The sequence below is a fragment of the Anomaloglossus baeobatrachus genome, chromosome 9 (genome assembly GCF_048569485.1).
Source record: "Anomaloglossus baeobatrachus isolate aAnoBae1 chromosome 9, aAnoBae1.hap1, whole genome shotgun sequence".
Lineage (NCBI taxonomy): Eukaryota > Metazoa > Chordata > Amphibia > Anura > Aromobatidae > Anomaloglossus > Anomaloglossus baeobatrachus.
Window position 1 is genome coordinate 119,479,841 of NC_134361.1, and position 19,481 is coordinate 119,499,321.

Below are 19,481 nucleotides of genomic sequence, written 5' to 3' on the forward strand. Positions count from 1 at the left end.
AAAAAGAGAAAGCAAGAACAAAAACAGCAAATAAGATACACATTAAATACATTAACACTTCAAAAACATGCAATAGCTAAAATGGTAGACTGCATTTAGGACAGGTGCTAAGCAAGTATGCATAGGGTATCTGCAAAAATCTATATTGTTTTCTCCGAAGAGATAAGTTGTTTGGGAAAACCTTCCAGTATATATCACATACCAGTGCTCACCTTGAAATGATAAGACAGAAAATGGGGAGGACTTCAAAGAGAGAGATTATCTTTAAAGATTATATTTTACTTCATAGTTTTAATAATAAATGTTTAAAGAAACTCTTAGCAACCAAGAAAAGAAAGAAAAATGCACTGTTTACTGATGTGATATTACTGCTACTTAGTAATGACATTTGGGAGGTTAGAAGCAATTTCATGGGATTTTACAGAAACTGTTATACATTTCTACATAGAAGAGCGTGATTAAGCTGGTTTAAGCTAATGCAGAATTATAACATTAGATAGAACGTCTTCCAACAGTTACTTCCAATACACACACACGCACACACACACACGTCCTCCCTCCCTCCAACAAACGAGTTCTTACAAAATATTAGAATATTAGTGTCACCACAATACACACTACACGGACGTCAGATTGAGTACAAGTGTTCAGCCAAAAGCTCTCAAGTGTTTGGCTAGTGTGGGTCAAAAAAGGACAGAATAACCTTCAGCCCATCTTATCTTTTACTAAATGAATTGTCTCAATTACCGTACACTTGGGAGCAGCCATACTCATACAAAGCAATTATCTAACACCAACAGTGGTAAAAACTTGATTAGGATTTATTGCATATCCATATAGACATTTCGAAGACACACACAGAAGTATACCATCTGACACCAACTGTTGGTGATCCTTAAAGGTACCGTCACACTTAGTGATGCTCCAGCGATCCCACTAGCGATCTGACCTGGCAGGAATCGCTGGAGCATCGCTACATGGTCGCTGGTGAGCTGTCAATCAGGCAGATGTCCACAGCGATCAGAGATCAGCCACCAGCCACCCGTGTAACGACGCTGGGCTTCGGAACCATAGTACACATCGGGTTACTAAGCAAAGCGCTTTGCTTATAGTTACCCAATGTGTACCTTGGGTACGTGTGCAGGGAGCCGGCTTCTAGAAGCTGCGGACGCTGGTAACCAAGGTAAATATCGGGTAACCAAGTAAAGCGCTTTGCTTGGTTACCCGATGTGTACCTTGGTTACCAGCGTCCGCAGAAGCCCGCTCCCTGCACATTCAGATCGTTGCTCTCTCGCGTTCAAATACAGCGATGTGTGCTTCACAGCGGGAGAGCAACGACCAAAAAATGGTCCAGGACATTCAGCAACGACCGGCGACCTCACAGCAGGGGCCAGGTCGTTGCTGGATGTCACACACAGCTAGCAATATCGTTGTTGCGTCACAAAAACTGTGACTCAGCAGTGATGTCGCTTAGTGAGACGTGGCCTTTAGTGGAGATGAACAAACCTGAACAGTAAAGTTCGGGCTCCGTACTGGACATGAGGTGTCTGGGGGTCGAACTCGAACTTTTTTTTTTTATAAAAGTGTTCAGGTACAATTTGTATGCTAATTAAGTTTTTAAAGGCTACAGTGCAGCCAATCAACAAGCTTTATTGCATGCGGAAGATGACTGTACATGGGTATGAACAATAAAGATTAAAAAAAAAAAAACAACGTGTGCGCCCACCTATTTTTGATAGCCAGCACAGCCCACATCTGTCTGCTTTACTTTGTCTCTTAATCAAAAATAGAGGGGATCCCAATCAGGTTTTTGTTCAATCATTTAAATAATTTTAAAAATGGTGTGGGTTTCCCCTTATTTTGATAACCAGCCAATTTAAAGCAGATAGCTGGGGGCTCGTACGATCAGGCTGGGAAAATCAATTGTTATTTGTCTCTCCCTAGCCTAATAACAGCAGCCCACAGCTGCCCCCGAAGTGGCACATCTGGGGCGGCTGGGGACTGTTTTATTAGGCTAGATAGGGCTAGGGCTCAATAACCATGGGCTTTCCCAGCCTGAAATACCAACCCCCAACAGTCTGGCTTACCTTGGCTGGTTATGAAAAATAGGAAGTTGCCCAGGCTGTTTAAACAAGAATATATTAAAAAAAAAAAACCCACGTAGTACCCTCTCTATTTTTAATAACCAGCCAAAAGGTATAGCTGGCCACAATGGTTGCAGCCCGCAGTTGTCTGGTTTCCCTGTGCTGGTTATGAAAAATAGGCAGAAGCCCATGCAGTTCTGTTTTAATTTATTCCATATCCACATTTGTGCAGGGCAATTGTCCCCTTTTTGCTTCCTTTTTCAGCCCCCTAACCCTTACAACCCTTTTACAGCACCAAAGTTGGGTCACCCTTGACTTCTACGGAGTTTGGGGTCCAAGGTCAAGTCCGGGTACCGAAACGAACTTTTAAATCTTGGCCAAACTTGAACTTTCACAGGTCAGCTTATGCCTAAATCTTAGTCATCACATAACAAAAAAAAACAAAAAAACCCAAAAACCCCGAGGTTGTCTATGTGGGCGGATAGATTGAGCAAGCTGATGTACGTGGAGGACCTGATGGCGTCTCTTTATGACAGATACGATGCCTTTTACAAAACATGGTATTATTGGATGGAGTTTAAAATTCCAATGACTATGGTACATGGATACCCCCCGATGAGGGTGGGGGTAGGAGGGGGGAGTACTCCAGGGCCTTGGGCTGGTACTAGTCCTGCCTTTTGTGGATTCTTGCTTCATGTTTCCCGTTGTGTGTTCCCTCTGTTCCCCACTCACCCACCTTCTGTGTCTTCCATCTCCTACACTAAGCCTGCTTCTATTCTGCTACGTCTCAGTCTCCCTCTTTTTCTACTTTTCTGTTTGATCTGACATCCCCTTGTTATATTGAAAATTTGGTTAACAGGGAAAGATTATGGTGTTATTTCCATATGTTGTTGTTTAGCAGATGTAAATTAGGCCTATGTCAGCTGATACATGCAATTTGTCAAATTGGACTGTCTCCATGTTTCCTGTTAAATAAAAAAAAAAAAAAAAAAAAAAGGATAACTATAACAGGGGTAGACATATTGGTGCAATTATAATTAGCTGAACTGCAAAGGCCACATATATTTCTCCTGCACCAGGGCTCTTTTCGGTCTATGTCCACTAGTAACATAAAATCGCATTTTAAGTGAAAAGATTTAATTTATAAATTACCAGTTTGCAGTGGTGCATTAACCTGTTCAATGATCTGGCTTGCAAGGGAAGAGATTTTTCCTTGTGTAGAAACTGCATATACCATATATGTCAAACCCTGGCCCGTGGGCAAAATCTGCCCACATACAGGTTTTATTTTGCCCCCACTGTTGTCCCTCTCAGACTGCCCCGCCACCGCACTTTCAACTGTATTGGCATCTGCTCACCTCACCAGTGCACAAAGAAAAAAAACCAAAACAAAACATCATGACATCCAACCAAGTGAAGGCCACTCTCCAGGAAGTAGATGTTTCGGTATCTAAGGGGTGCTTCACACACAGTGAGATCGCTGCTGAGATCGCTGCTGAGTCACGGTTTTTGTGACGCAGCAGTGACCTCATTAGCGATCTCGCTGTGTGTGACACTGAGCAGCGATCTGGCCCCTGCTGTGAGATCGCTGCTCGTTACACACAGCCCTGGTTCGTTTTTTTATTGTTGCTCTCCCGCTGATAAGCACACATCGCTGTGTGTGACAGCGAGAGAGCAACAATCCTGAACGTGCAGAAGCAGGAGCCGGCGTCTGACAGCCTGCGGTAAGCTGTAACCAAGGTAAACCTCAGGTAACCAAGGTGGTTACCCGATATTTACCTTCGTTACCAGCGTCCGCCGCTCTCACGCTGCCAGTGCCGGCTCCCTGCTGTCTGCACATGTGGCTGCAGTACACATCGAGTAATTAACCCGATGTGTACTGTAGCTAGGAGAGCAGAGAGCCAGCGCTCAGTGTGCGCGGCTCCCTGCTCTCTGCACATGTTGCAGCACAGCGACGGATCGCTGCTTCGGCTGCTGTGTTTGACAGCTAAGCAGCGATCATAACAGCGACTTATAAGGTCACTGCTACGTCACAGAAAATGGTGACTTAACAGCGACGTCGTTGTCGCTTAGTGTGAACCCTGCCTTAGTCTACCATAAAGAGAAGACTTCATGATAGAAAATACAGAGGGATCCCCACAAGGTGCAAACCATTAATCAGCCTTAAAATTAGAAAGGCCAGATTAGACCATGCAAAGAAGCCAGCCCAGTTATGGAAAAGCCTTCTTTGTACAGATGAAACTAAGATTAACCCGTACCAGAATGATGGGAAGAAGAAAATATGGAGAAGGCTTATGATCCAAAACACCACATACTCTGTAAAACATAGTAGATGACTGGGCGCATGCATGGTTTCCAATGGCCCTGGGCCACTAGTGTTTGATGAGGAGACTGAAGGCTGCTTCAGTGAAACTACAACTCCCAACCTGTGACTGTCAAGGAATGCTGAAAGTTGTGCCACAAGTGGAGAGCCGCAGGCTGCTGACCGCATGTCTTCTAGATAGACATTTCCGGTTTTCAAACCTCAGAGTTTGGCATGGGAGTAAATGTAGTGAAGAAGAATTTCCACACATTGTTGAGATGATTTTGACTGTAAAGAAAACAGTCTAACACAAAGACATTGCATCAGCAGAACGCAACTCAGATTTCCTCAGATCCTATGATGCTCTAGAACAGGGGTCGGGAACCTATGGCTCGCGAGCCAGATATGGCTCTTTTGATGGCCGTATCTGGCTCGCAGACAGGGCTCCTACCTGTCTATGGGAAGGATGCATGCACCGCGCTCCATCAGGCCGCGGTGCACGCTGATCAGGCCCGGACTGACAGGCGGGAGGGGCGGGACTTCTCCCGGTGGGCTGGCCGGTGGAGGGGTGGGGGGGCCGCCGCCCCCCGCCTCTCCCGCAGGTCTGCAGTGGCGTAGCAAAGGGGGGGCGGAGGGGGCAGTCCGCCCCGGGCGGCACATGTCAGGGGGGCGGCATTTTGGCCACTCGCCTTCAGTTCTGCTGTCCCTGGGCTGAGTTCCGGGGACCGCAGTCCCCGGCAGGAAACTGTGCCTGCCGTCCCTTTAAGGCAGGGGTGGGGAACATCCAGCCCGCGATGACCTTTTCTGCGGCCCCCGGGGCACTGGGGCAGATTCCCGGAGGCTGCAGTGCTCGGGCAGCCGCTGATCTTGTCTATTGCCGGCAGACAGCACTGGGGGTGGGACTTCCTCCCTCCGGCTCCTACATGCTCCCCTGTGAAATTGCAGATAGAAGCAGAGTGATGGGGCAGGGGCCTGTATAGTGCTGTGCGTTCTGCCTCTCACCCTCCAGTTCTGTGCTCTGCTGCTCAGGTCTATAAGGTCTTTTCTTGGAGAGAAAAGAGGAGAATGAAGCCAGCCCTTGAACTGCTGCATCCATCACTTGTGCTGCACCTGATCTTACAGGGCAACTAAGCAGCAGGTACTTATATCTGTGTGTGCTGTGCATACGGCGCGTGTGTGTGCTGTGTATACGGCGCGTGCGTGTGCTGTGTATACGGCGCGTGCGTGTGCTGTGTATACGGCGCGTGCGTGTGCTGTGTATACGGCGCGTGCGTGTGCTGTGTATTCGGCGTGTGTGAGTGTGTGCTGTGTATATGGTGTGCATGTGTGCTGTGTTTGTTGTGTTTGGCACTTAATAAAGTTTCATATTGTGAGGTTTATTGGTATATCTAATTCCTGGTGTGCATATGTTTACCTGCAGCTTTTTTTCTTCTCCTTATGTACTGTGTATACGGCATGTTGAGTGCTGTGTATGGCTTGTGTGTGTGTGTGTGTGTGTCTGTGTCTGTGTCTGTGTGTGTGTGTGTCTGTGTGTGTGTGTGTGTGTGTGTGTGTGTGTGTGTGTGTGTGTGTGTGTGTGTGTATCTCCTGGGTCTGAGCCTCACTTTTTTGTTCATTTTCTGTAAGACCAACACTTTTAAAAGGGCCACTGACAGATACAATTGCTCCAGCGGTCACTTAGTACACAAAGGAGTGTTCCTCTCTGCTGCACTAAGCCACCGCTGGACCTAAACAATAATTCGTTGTAAAATAATAAAATAGATAATTGACATAACTGACAATGCGTTGTGTGACATGTCCAATATTCCAGCTTCTTTCTTCTGCGAATGCCTCAAAGCTGGCATTCTCTCAACATCAGGTGGGAAGAATGCCAGCTTCCAGTCATGCGCAGGAAAAAGAAGAAGCCAGACTGCTGGACTGATGTCATGCATCGCAAGTTCACAATGTAAGTTATTTATTTGATTTTTTTACTGCTAATTACCATTGTTTCAGTCCAGTTGTGGCTTTATACAGCAGGGAGGAGCATTCCTTGCTGTACTAAGTGAACATTGGAGCGATTGATCTGTCAATGGCCCTTTAAACATATTGTACGGCTCTCGCAGAATTATATTTCAAAATATGTGGCGTTTACGGCTCTCTTAGCCAAAAAGGTTCCTGACCCCTGCTCTAGAAAGAATAAAATGCCAAAGAGCAAGAACATCATCATACTGGCTGAAGAATGCAACGTTTGCTTATCTTAAGGAAATCTAACCGCTTTAGATTGAGGAAGAGTTAAGGCCCCGTCACACTAAGCAACATCGCTAGCAACATCGCTGGTAACGAACAACTTTTGTGACGTTGCTAGCGATGTTGCTGTGTGTGACATCCAGCAACAACCTGGCCCCTGCTGTGAGGTCGTTGGTTGTTGCTGAATGTCCTGGGCCATTTTTTAGTTGTTGCTGTCCTGCTGTGAAGCACAGATCGCTGTGTGTGACAGCGAGACAGCAACAACTAATGTGCAGTGAGCAGGGAGCCAGCTTCTGCTGAGGCTGGTAACCAATGTAAACATCGGGTAACCAAGAAGCCCTGTCCTTGGTTACCCGATATTTACCTTTGATACCAGCCTCCTCCGCTCTCACTGTCAGTGCCGGCTCCCTGCTCTGTGCACATGTAGCTGCAGCACACATCAGGTAATTAACCCGATGTGTGCTGTAACTAGGAGAGCAAGGAGCCAGCACTAAGCATTGTGCGCTGCTCCCTGCTCTGTGCAGATTTAGCTGCAGCACACATCAGGTAATTAACCCGATGTGTGCTGTAACTAGGAGAGCAAGGAGCCAGCGCTAAGCAGTGTGCGCTGCTCCCTGCTCTGTGCACATTTAGCTGCAGCACACATCGGGTTAATTAACCTGATGTGTGCTGTAACTAGGAGACTGGGGGCTGGTCACTGGTTGCTGGTGAGCTCACCAGCAACTCGTGTAGCCACGCTCCAGCGATCCCTGCCAGGTCAGGTTGCTGGTGGGATCGCTGGAGCGTCGCAGTGTGACAGCTCACCAGCAACCTCCTAGCAACTTACCAGCGATCCCTATCGTTGTTGGGATCGCTGGTAAGTTGCTTAGTGTGACTGGACCTTTACTACTGCAGGTGTCGTCCCACACAACTGGCAATGTGTAACACCATGACACAGCCCACGAAGTAGATTAATCAGAAGATTTGCTGTATAAAGGCCTATACTCACGTTATGGTTTGAATGTAGAGATGAGATGAACGAAGGGAATTTTGTTACTTACCGTAAATTCCTTTTCTTCTAGCTCTTATTGGGAGACCCAGACGATTGGGGTATAGCTACTGCCCTCCGGAGGCCACACAAAGCACTACACTAAAAAGTGCAAGGCCCCTCCCCTTCTGGCTATACCCCCCCGTGATATCACGGGTTCTCCAGTTTTAGTGCCAAAGCAAGAAGGAGGAAAGCCAATAACTGGTTTAAACAAATTAACTCCGAGTAACATCGGAGAACTGAAAAACCGTTCAACATGAACAACATGTGTACCCGCAAACAACAAAAAAATCCCGAAGGACAACAGGGCGGGTGCTGGGTCTCCCAATAAGAGCTAGAAGAAAAGGAATTTACGGTAAGTAACAAAATTCCCTTCTTCTTCAGCGCTCTATTGGGAGACCCAGACGATTGGGACGTCCAAAAGCTGTCCCTGGGTGGGTAAAGAAATACCTCATGTTAGAGCTGCAAGACAGCCCTCCCCTATGGGGAAGCCACTGCCACCTGCAGGGCTCTTCTACCTAGGCTGGCGTCCGCCGAAGCATAGGTATGCACCTGATAATGTTTGGTGAAAAATGTGCAGGCTCGACCAGGTAGCTGCCTGGCACACCTGTTGAGCCGTAGCCTGGTGTCGTAATGCCCAAAACGCAACTACGGCTCTGGTAGAATGGACCTTCAGCCCTGAAGGAACCGGAAGCCCCGCAGAACGGTAGTCTTCAAGAATTGGTTCTTTGATCCATCGAGCCATGGTGGCTTTAGAAACCTGCAACCCCTTGCGCGTACCAGCGACAAGGACAAAAAATGCATCAGAGCGGCGCATGGGCGCCGTGCGGGAAATGTAGATTCTGAGTGCTCTCACCAGAACTAACAACTGTAAATCCTTTTCATACCGGAGAACCGGATGAGAACAAAAGGAAGGAAAGGGTATATCCCGATTAAGAAGAAACGCGGATACAACCTTAGGGAGAAACTCCTGAATAGGGCGCAGCACTACCTTGTCCTGGTGGAACACTAGGAAGGGAGCCTTGAATGACAGAGCCGCCAGCTTAGACACTCGCCGAAGCGACGTGATCGCAACCAGAAAGGCCACTTTCTGTGACAGGCGCGAAAGGGAAACTTCCCTCAGAGGCTCGAAATGCGGCTTCTGGAGAGCAACTAGTACCCTGTTCAGATCCCATGGATCTAACGGCCGCTTGTACGGGGGCACAATATGACAAACCCCCTGTAGTAACGTGCGCACCTTAGGAAGACGTGCTAGACGCTTCTGAAAAGAACACGGATAGTGCCGAGACTTGCCCTTAAAGGGAGCCGAGCGACCAACCTCTTTCCCAACCAGATTGCAGGAGGGAAGGCAAAGTAGGCAATGCCGATGGCCAGGGAGACCCTCCCTGAGCAGAACACTAAGATAAGAATATCTTCCACGAGTTGTGGTAGATCTTGGCTGACCGCGGCTGGCTAGCCCGTCTCATGGTGGCAATGACGTCGTGCTCACGGTCGACCGACGGTGAGATGCCACAGATCACGGTACCACGACCTCCCCGGCCAGTCTGGGGCGACGAGGATGGTGTGGCAGCAATCGGTAGCTGGAACTGTGACCAATCCTGAGCCAAGGCGCCTGTCGCCAGAGCTCTTTGATCGTAAGACCGCGTCATGAAAATCGGGACCTTGTTGTTGCCGAGAAGCCATGACGTCGACGTCCGTCTTCATCCTGCGTCTACAGAATTCTTGCAAACAAACGGGTGCAGAGCCCATTCCCCTGCGTCCACGCCCTGGCGACTGAGGAAGTCTGCTTCCTAGTGTCGTACGCCCGGGATGTGAACAGCTGATATGGTGTATGCTCTGTCTTCTACCCATAGCAGAATCCGCCGGACCTCTTGGGAGTCTTGTCGACTGCGTAGTCCGCCTTGGTGGTTGGTGTATGCCACCGCTGTGGATAGTCCGACTGAATTCGGATCTATTTGCATTCCAGCCACTGCAGGAAGGCTTGCAGTGCAAGATACACTGCCCAGAGCTCCAGACCATTGAGTTGAAGAGTGGACTCCTCTGAAGATGGTCTTTGACCGTCTGGAAAAGCTAAAACTCGCCTCTGGATGAGGCGCCTCCTTGAAGGAGAGACTGTCCCCTCGTCTGTAGTGAACGCTGTTTGTCCAGCGGAAGCTTCACTATCGCTGAGAGAGTGTGAAAACTCTCCAGGAGATGCCAGCGATTGGGTTCAACCTTGAAAAGTTGAAGACCCACCCGAAACTCTGGGAAGGGTCCAGCGCCATGTTCAGGTTGTGTTGGCATGCTTGTAAAGGAGAGTGCCTTGACCAGTAGATTGCCCAAGTAAAGGATCACAGAGTGACCGTGAGAGTGCGGGACTGCTCCCTCTGCTGCCACGAACTTGGTGAACACCCGTGGGGCTGTCGCCAGCCAAAGGGTATGGCTACGAAACGAAATATTCTCGTCTTTAATAACGAATCGTAGCCAACGCCGGTGCCTCGGAGCAATCGGCACGTGTAGATAAGCATCCTGATGTCTATTGAAGCTAGGAAAACTCCTTGAGACAGAGAGGCAATGACGGAGCGGAGTGATGCCATCCGGAACCGCCTGGTTTTCACGTGCTCGTTAAGCAGTATAAAGTCCAGAACGGGACGGAAGGAGCCGTCCTATTTTGGCACCACGACCAGGTCGGGGCAAAATGCGTATCTGGTTCCTGAAGAGGAACAGGGATTACCGCTCTTTCCGCCTGCAGAAGAGCCTCGGCTCGGTCGGTGCGGTAGTTTGAAAACAAACTGACTCACTCACAGGCCCTCAACCTGCGGTAGGTAAATGCCGCTAAAGCGGGGGAGTCTGCCCCCCCGCGGTTGCGGAGTGAGAGGGCTGAAAATTATGAGGAAAACGCTTTGGTAGCGGATCCTCCGGCTGCCTTCCCCGGGCGTGAATTGAGCCCGCTAGGAATCTATGCCCTTCTGGGCTTTTTGAGTCGTCTTGGATAGTTGAATGATTTCATTCAACCCTTACCAACAGACTATCACTAGATAAAGGCAACCTGGTTAAGCACTTCGTTGGAAGCAGCCTCTGTTCCAATCTCTCAACTACTAGCCTCTGCGTAAAAACACGGAGTTGGCGGATGCCACTGACGTCCGGCTCGTAGAGTCTCGGACAGCAATAACAGCATGATTCGCCATGCCGACATTGCGAGTTAAAGACGCTGCTGGGACCGAGAGTACCTGTGACAGCGACCCTCTGCGCAATACTAGCTGAAATAGCTTGGAGTGCCTTCACGGCTGCGACTGCCGGAGCAGCCGACCTGCCGATAGCTTCATAGACAGATTGCAACCAGAGGCCAATCTGCCTGTCAATGGCATTTTGAAGTGAAGTCCTATCCACCACTACAACTATAGATCTAGCTGCAAGCATGGAGATTGGGGGATCCACATTTGGATACTGGGTCTAGCGCTTGACCACGTCAGGGGGAGCGACACGTGTCTCATTAATACGGTCGGAGAAACGCTTATCGTGATAAGCGTGTCGTTTCTGGACTGCGTCTCTGGAGTCAGAGTGCTAAACAAGTACTCAATATATAGAGATTTCTCTTGCTGTGAAGCTGACCCCTCCACTGGAGGAGTTGAGGGAGAAATACCCAACCTTTCGTTGATGGACGCAATAAGATTATTCACTATAGCGTCACCATCCGGTGTATCCGGATTGAGAGCGGTCTCAGGAACAGAGTCCTGAACAGCTACGTCTGCCTCATCGTACAGAGAGTACTCCCGCTGGGACCTTGCCCAGTGATGTAGTCGAGGGCTAATGCCAGCGAGCCCGCTTAGGCCATCTGGGACTGTCGACCGTGTCGGATGCCTGCTCTCTGGGATGCCTGGAATCACTCTGGCGCCTTGAGATGCTCCAGATCAGGGCGGCCAGGGTCATTGACACCATATTGCCCACGGTCTGCTTGGGGTGCAAAGTCTGTAAGATGTCAGTCATAGTCACAGACAATATATCAGCGGAAAAACTGCAACTTCGTCCCTGTCTCTGGACAGAGATCACAGGTGGTTCCTTTGGCCACATATAGCAGAGACCCCGGTTGAGCAATTGCACGCACTGGGGGTCCTGAAACCGTATGACATGCAGTACAAGCAGCATAGAAAGCCCGTGCATTGGCAACTTGTCTTTTTCTGCTGTTGTTGTCTAGCTATCTAAGAGCCTAGCCGAGGATAGCGACCGTACAGTGAATAGTCATACAAGCATGAAGTACAAATAAACACTTCAGCACATGTAGTACACGCAGCATTGAAAACTTGTGGCTTGGCACATTTGCTCTTCTGCTGCTGTTGTCTATTTATCTAGGAGCATGAGACAAGGATAGCGACATACAGTGAATGTATAGCATACAGCATGACAGTAAACACTGCAGCCCATGCAATCCAAGCAGCATTGAAAGCTTGCGCGTTAGCACCCTAGCCTTTCTGCTGCTGTTGTCTATTTATCCAGGAACATTAGCCAAGGATAGCGACATACAGTGAATGTATAGCATACAAGCATGACAGTAAACACTGCAGCCAATGCAAGTCAAGCAGCATTGAAAACTTGTGCCGTAGCACCATTGCTCTACTGCTGCTTTTGTCTGTTTATCTGGGCGCATTAGCCAAGAATAGCGACATACAGTGAATGTATATCATAACAATAAACCGTGCAGCACATGCAAGCGAAGCAGCATTGAAAGCTTGTGCCTTAGCACAAATTGCTCTACTGCTGCTGTTGCCCAATCTGACAGTAAACACTGCAGCACATGCAAACGAAGAAGCATTGAAAGCTTGTGCCTCAGCAGCATTGCTTATTTGCTGCTGTTGCCCAGAATAGCGACAGTACAGTACAGTGCATAGCATATCAGCACACAGCCCAAAAGCCCACTTCAGCATTAGTGGTGTCAGTTGCTTACCGCCCGCACAAGAGCGGGTGCGAGGTCGCCCAAAAACCTGTGACTGGTTCCGTTCTCCCAGAGTGGAAACCATAATGGCTGCCGGCTTCTCTTCCCCGTCCTGTGCAGAGGGGCGGGCCGTGGGCGAGCCCCAGCCAAGAGCGGGAACCCGGCGTCTCACTGTGTTCAGTGAGAGGGGGCTGGAGAATGCAAAGCAGACTCCAGCTCCCTGCGCTGAGCTACTGTACAGCGTCCCGCCCCTCCTCTGACTGGCAGGGCTGGGGCGGGAACGAAACGAAAAACTAGGCCGCAAAGCCGGGGACTCTAGTAATAAGCGCGGCCGTCCTATGTGCACGGCCGACGCCGAAGTCCCCCGGCGCACCACAAGTCCCAGCCGCGCCACAATGTAAAAAACAACCAGCAGCGGCCGGCGCGGCCGTTTTCAATACATAAATTCACTCAGCAAAGCTGCAGTGAATAATAGCACCAGCGCTCCGCGCTGTTGTCCCCGGCGCACTAACACTCCCAGCAATGCTGGTGTGTGTGGGCGCGATGTGCATGGGAACACAGAGTACCTTGATGTAGCAGGGCCCTGTCCCTGACGATACTCAGCTCCATATCCAGCAGGTTCTTTTGGGTCTGTGGATGGAGCTCGGTCTCTGTGCCTGGAGACCGGTAAGATCCCACTTCACCCAGAGCCCCTCATGGGGATGGGGAAGGAAAACAGCATGTGGGCTCCGGCCTCTGTACTAGCAATAAGTACCTCAACCTTACAACACCATCCACGGGTGAGAAGGGAGCATGCTGGGGGCCCTACATGGGCCCTCTTTTCTTCCATCCGACATAGTCAGCAGCTGCTGCTGACTAAAATCTGTGGAGCTATGCATGGATGTCTGACCTCCTTCGCACACAAAGCTAAAACTGGAGAACCCGTGATATCACGGGGGGGTATAGCCAGAAGGGGAGGGGCCTTGCACTTTTTAGTGTAGTGCTTTGTGTGGCCTCCGGAGGGCAGTAGCTATACCCCAATCGTCTGGGTCTCCCAATAGAGCGCTGAAGAAAAATCAAATTCCTGTTGAATATTTAGGAATTCACTGAATCCCATGAGCTCAAACAATTTGACATTCAATTTGTGTGAATTGCCTAAAAAACAGCTGCTCCCATTTCGTACATTACATCAGCCACTGAAGTTTCACAAGGAAACCACGTAACTGGCCACTGGCAAAGGAGAATCCTACAAGTGTGTGGTGTACGTGTAATAGGTGGGCAGTGCCCCATGATGTAAATATGCCATGGTTTACACGTATACTGTTAAAAAATATAAACGCATATATATATTTAAAGGTTTTAGAGAATAGTAGGTTCTGGGTGTAGCAGTGCTAGGGCTGTGTCAGGTTGCCAAATGCTGCCATCTAACGGTCAGGTTTAGCCAGTGGTAAAGCAAATTTAGAAGACATTTTAGATTAGAAAGGGTTAAAGTAGTAAAGGGAGGAGTGTCAGGTGGCAGGGTGGATGGCTACGAGAGGGGAGATCCAGAGGAAATTAGTCAAAAAGTGGATTCAAAGCGAGAAGACATGGCCTCGGTGCTAGGGCCAGTCAGGGAACCCCAAAGTAAATTCTGGAGTTATGGAGCCTACAGCTCACCCTCGCGGGCTTAAAGAGTTGTCCAGCTAGAGAAGCCATCATGGTCCAGAAGTGAGAAGCGGACGAAGGTGTGCGGTATTAGGGGGCAAGGAGGCACAAGAGAGACAGAGGCACAGGAGAGACAGAGAGAGAGACAGAGAGAGAGACAGAGAGAGAGACAGAGAGAGAGACAGAGAGAGAGACAGACAGAGATAGAGAAAGAGATATTGACAGAGATAGAGAAAGAGATATTGACAGAGATAGAGACAGAGAGAGAGAGAGACAGAGACAGAGACAGAGAGAGAGAGACAGAGACAGAGAGACATTTGTTGGCGTTTTCTTTTCCTGCATTTTTAGCATTTACTTCATTAGTAAAAACACATGGCACAAAAACGCACCAAATACGGATACGTTTTTTGGTGCGTTTTTCTGCCAGAAGGTGCAGATATGATGCAGAAAATTTCTGCATTAAATCAGCAATGTATGCACATAGCCTAAGTGTCATGGACCCTGCCCGAAGTCTTCTCCACACCCAGAGTCTCCTTGGCACCCTCCTTCAAATGCGCTGTAAGGATTCAGAAGTCTGCAGTCATCTAGAGTGACTGCAGACTTCATCACAGACCTGGACAAGCCTGTTCAATTATAAAACAATTATAAAATTAAGCACTGTAGCATGCAAAACCTAAAAGCGTCCAAAATACCCACTGTCCGGATTTAGCTCTGCTTACTGGTTCCATAAGTCATTACATGACCACTCCACTCCTATGAAATTTTCATGCTTACCAAAAAAATTTTTGGTTTTGTTTTTGGGAAATAAAAAAAAAAAGTGGTGTTCAAAAAGGGCCTCACTAGGTTACACATATATATATATATATATATATATATATATATATATATATATATATATATATATATATATATATATATATATATATAGTGAGCTGGGTTATGGTACCTTATGTGATCTTTGTTCCATTCTAGTGTCCATGTAGTCAGTTGGTTCTGTTGCAGAATCTATTATTATTTATTTATTTATAGAGCACCATTGATTCCATGGTGCTGTACATGAGAAGGGGGTTACATACAGAATACATATACAAGTAACAATAGACAGACTGGTACAGGAAGAGGGCCCTTCCTGTACCAGTCTTGCAGGCTTACATTCTAAAGGATTTTGGGGAGGAGACAGTAGGTGGGGTGTAGGTTGGGCGGCAGCTCCGCACGGTGGTGGGGCGGCAGCTCCGCACGGTGGTGGGGCGGCAGCTCCGCACGGTGGTGGGGCGGCAGCTCCGCACGGTGGTGGAGCTTGTGCCTGCTGTATCTATGCAGCAAGCTCCGTTCTGTTCCTAAATCTATGTACCAGTCACCATTATTTTTAAAGGGAAGGTTTTGCGGTTTTTCATTTTTGTATTAATAGGAATTATGGAATCAATTATTTTTAATACAAAATGTAATTGTTTACTTAGTTTTAATTTAATTCTATTTTTACTGAAACACCCTAGTGTTTACTGCCATCTTGGAGTAACGACAGTTACTACCCTCAAATACGGCAGCGCCCTGTGCGCCCTGGTCGGATAGTTGGCGTCAGACCCTATATTTACACTGAGGGCGCCCTGCTGTGAGCTGGACAAGCCCCCTGGGCTGTCCAGATCACAGCAGAGGGAGGACATCGCCACCATCTTTGTGGAGCCCACAGAGTATGCTGTGTGCTGTACTTTCCCTGTGTCATTCACTCGGGAGTACTGCTGCCGGGCAGGGGTGATTGCACCCTAACTGTTCCTAGTGTGCTGCTCCCTCCCCCTGCCGCTCCTCCCACACCCCTTCTCCCCCACTGTACGCGTGTGCTCACCTCAGGCCTCTATTCCTTGCATCTTCTCACTGCTCTGTCCTGTGATCACTGACAGGAGAGGATGCCAAGGCAGAGGTCTTAGGTGAGTGTATGCGGCTGGGAGCGTGGATTGCGGCGTGACATCTGTAGTGCAGTGCCGCTCAGGCTGCAGATCACCCCTTCTCGCAACATGTCACCTCGGACCTCCGATCCTGGCTGGCAGCTTCGCTTGTCGGCCTGGTGTCTCAGCAGTTCCTCCTCTCAGTGCTCAGAGCACAGTATATGGGGGTACAGGAATATGGGGCAGAGTATATGGGGCACAATATACAGTGGGGCACAGTATACAGAGGGGCACAATATAAAAAGGGCACATAAATATGGGAGCAGAGTATAAAGGGCACAGGAATATGGGGGCAGAGTATATAGGACACCGTTTACAGTGGAGACTTATGCCAGTGGTCCTCGGTGATACTTTAGACATTAGGATCACTTTGCGGTCACAAGCAAAATGGCTCCACACTGTGTCTCTAAACTTCATCTTCCGTTATCCTTTTGGAAACACCCAGAAGGGGAGGGGAGGTGACATCACACACAGGAGGGCAGATTCTGCCCACATTTATTGCAGTTGTCATGTGAGCTTGTTGTGTAGTAGGATTTTAGCAGCTGCTCCCCCTAGTGTTTAATAGTGGAAAATAGCAAACTTAAAATATATTTATTTTGCTCAATTAAAAACAAATATTTAAGCAAAACAACAAAAAAAAACCAAACATTTTTTCAGTTGATTTTTTTTTAACGACGCCTTCCCATTAAAGCCTGTTACCTCTTCTGTTTTAATGCAAAGGCCAGAGATAAGCAGGCTAAAGGTGAACAACTGGAGGGCCACTGACTTGTGTTTACCCCCCAGGCTGAAATGTGTCAGCCAGCCCCTGTGCAGACTCCTTGCCAGAATCTGACTAAGGGCACGGCCTCACTCAATGCACATATCACATACTCACGGCCAACTGACCACCGTCCCCGACTGACACCGGAGAATGCTCACAGAGAAAGCTGGGTGCGATGTGAGGACTAACAGGGCTATATGAGTAATATAGGGTGACAGACCGAGGATGAGAAGCATATCTGTACAATCGCGCTGAAGAAAGAAACTTGTGGCTATAATCAGTAGGGTTAGGCTCTCTGAGGATTTCTCCTTTTTGACCATATGGTCAGTGTTTTTTTTTTTTGTTTTTTTTACAACTAGCAAATGTCTCCCTGGTTTCTCCTTGCTTTTCATTTGCTGCCACCTACAGGTGTAATCCTCCTTACAGTCCATGGAAAATTCTATTTTACAGTATATTACATTGAAGTAAATGGAACAATCAAGTCGCTTTTTTACCCTTATTTCTCCCAATAATTGTTTTTACATGATTTAATTGTGTTCTCCTTGTATTTAATAAACGGATTTCTTGCTCACTATTTATGGTGGTGGGCCTCGAATATGCATTGTCTTCTCCCAATGGTTACGTTTCCTACAAGCATAGAGCACCCCATCTATATTTTTACCATTGGCCGTGCATCTCATTTATTCTTATTACCTCCCAATAAATGGGATTGCTTTGTTTTATTTATATGCAGAAGCATTTCGTATAGCTTAGGCTGGTTTCACACTACGTCTTTTTAACATCCGTCCTTAACGTTATTTTAGCGGACAAGCGGATCCAGTGCAAATGCGTTTTCATTTCAATGCATTTGCACTCGCGTTAACGTCCGTTCACCTGCGTTTGCGTGCGTTATAGTGAGGATCCAGTGACTTGCAGTTTTTTAACATGTTTCAAAAACGCTACTTGTAGCGTTTTTGAGCTCCGTCCAAATACTGCAAATTGCTGGATCCTGACTATAACGCACGCGAACGCAGGTGAACGCTGGCGTGCTGATAGACAGGATCCTGCTTTTGTACTGAGCATGCCCAGAAAGTACTGAGCATGCCCATAACCAGTCTCGCGTGATCTGTCTCTCTCTCCTCCTCCCTCCCTCCCTCACCCTCTCTCTTTCTATCTCTGTCTTTCCCCCTTCCTCTCTCTCCCACCTGAGAGCTGCGGACACTCGTAACCAAGGTAAATATCGCGTAACCACTTCTCTTAGTTACCCGATGTTTACGTTGGTTACGCGTGCAGGCAGCCCTGCTCCTAGCAGCTGCAGACACTCGTAACCAAGATAAATATCGGGTATCCAAGGCCGATGTTTACCTTGGTTACCAGCGTCTGCAGCTGTCAGAAGCCTCCTCCCAGTCTAGTTCCCCTCACTCCCGATCACATGACTCCAATGCCCGCCCCTAAACATCCAGTGCAGGATCCTGCAAAATAACATATGCGTTTGCATACGTTATTTGCTGTAAAAGCAGGATCCGTACTTCCGCTAAAAAAACGTTTTCAGCGGATGTTAAAAAGACGTAGTGTGAAACCAGCCTTAAGCCTCAGTCAGTGATGGTTAATACAATTTATAAAAAACAAACAAAAAAAAACAAAACACCCCAACTTTCTACCTGTCTTGGGACACAGAAGGAATCACCAACATAAGAAGACCGTGGAGACACATGAGGCTTGAAACTCCCCAGCATAAAAAGGAGTACAAAAAGCCGGACCTAAAAATAGTAAAAAAAATTTAAAAATAAAATTACACATTATATGTATATTAGAAACGACAAATTGTCCAGCTTAAGCTCAATTCACATGTCTTGTAAGCATATATAGCATGTCAATAAGTCTCAGAATGAAGACACCACAGGGCCCCAGGCATCCAGCGTATGGCTGAAGTTTTATTATGTCATACACTGGGCTCGGTATACTTATCCATTATATATTGAAGCACTGCCTGCTGCACTCCTTCAGATTTCATCTTTATATAGGTTGAAAAAAAGCCCTAGGCCCGTCTATTTCAACCTTCCTCCACCAGTTCTATATTTTGTCACTAACTCACTTATAACAATGTTGTGTGTACTGAGGAAATCATCCAGCCCTTTTATAAAAGCTGTTATAGTATCTGCCATTACTACCTCTTGTGGTAGGGTATTCCACAGTCTGACTGCTCTAACTGTAAAGAACCCTTTCCTATTTAGCTGCCGGAATCGCTTTTCTTCCACTCGCTGTGAGTGTCCCCTGGTCCTTCGTATTGTCTTTGGAAGAAATAAGTCATGTGCCAGTCCTTTATATTGACCACACATGTATTTATACATATAAATGAGATCTCCTCTGAGACGTCTTTTTCTAAGCTAAACATATCTAACTTTTTTAACCTGTCATCATATGGGAGGCCTTCCATTCCTTGTAATACTCTAGTCGCCCTCCTTTGAACTGACTCTAACTTCTGAATGTCCTTTTTAAAATGTGGAGCCCAAAACTGGATCCCATATTCCAGATGTGGCCTTACAAGTCATCTAATCTCTCTTTATATACACTCTAAAATATTGTTTATAATATTAGTTGAGTGCTGTTGCTCGGCTTACTTGTAATGAG

At 47.7% G+C, this 19,481-nt stretch overlaps 1 protein-coding gene across 1 annotated transcript in view; it reads right to left on the reverse strand.

Annotated features, from left to right (window-relative positions):
* LOC142250565 (G-protein coupled receptor 143-like) overlaps nucleotides 1-19,481 on the reverse strand; it is a 67,277-nt gene that overhangs the window by 16,769 nt on the left and 31,027 nt on the right. Inside the window, exon 4 of the mRNA XM_075322750.1 lies at nucleotides 18,512-18,610. Coding sequence (XP_075178865.1) covers nucleotides 18,512-18,610 — 99 coding nt within the window. The remainder of the gene's footprint in view (nucleotides 1-18,511; nucleotides 18,611-19,481) is intronic.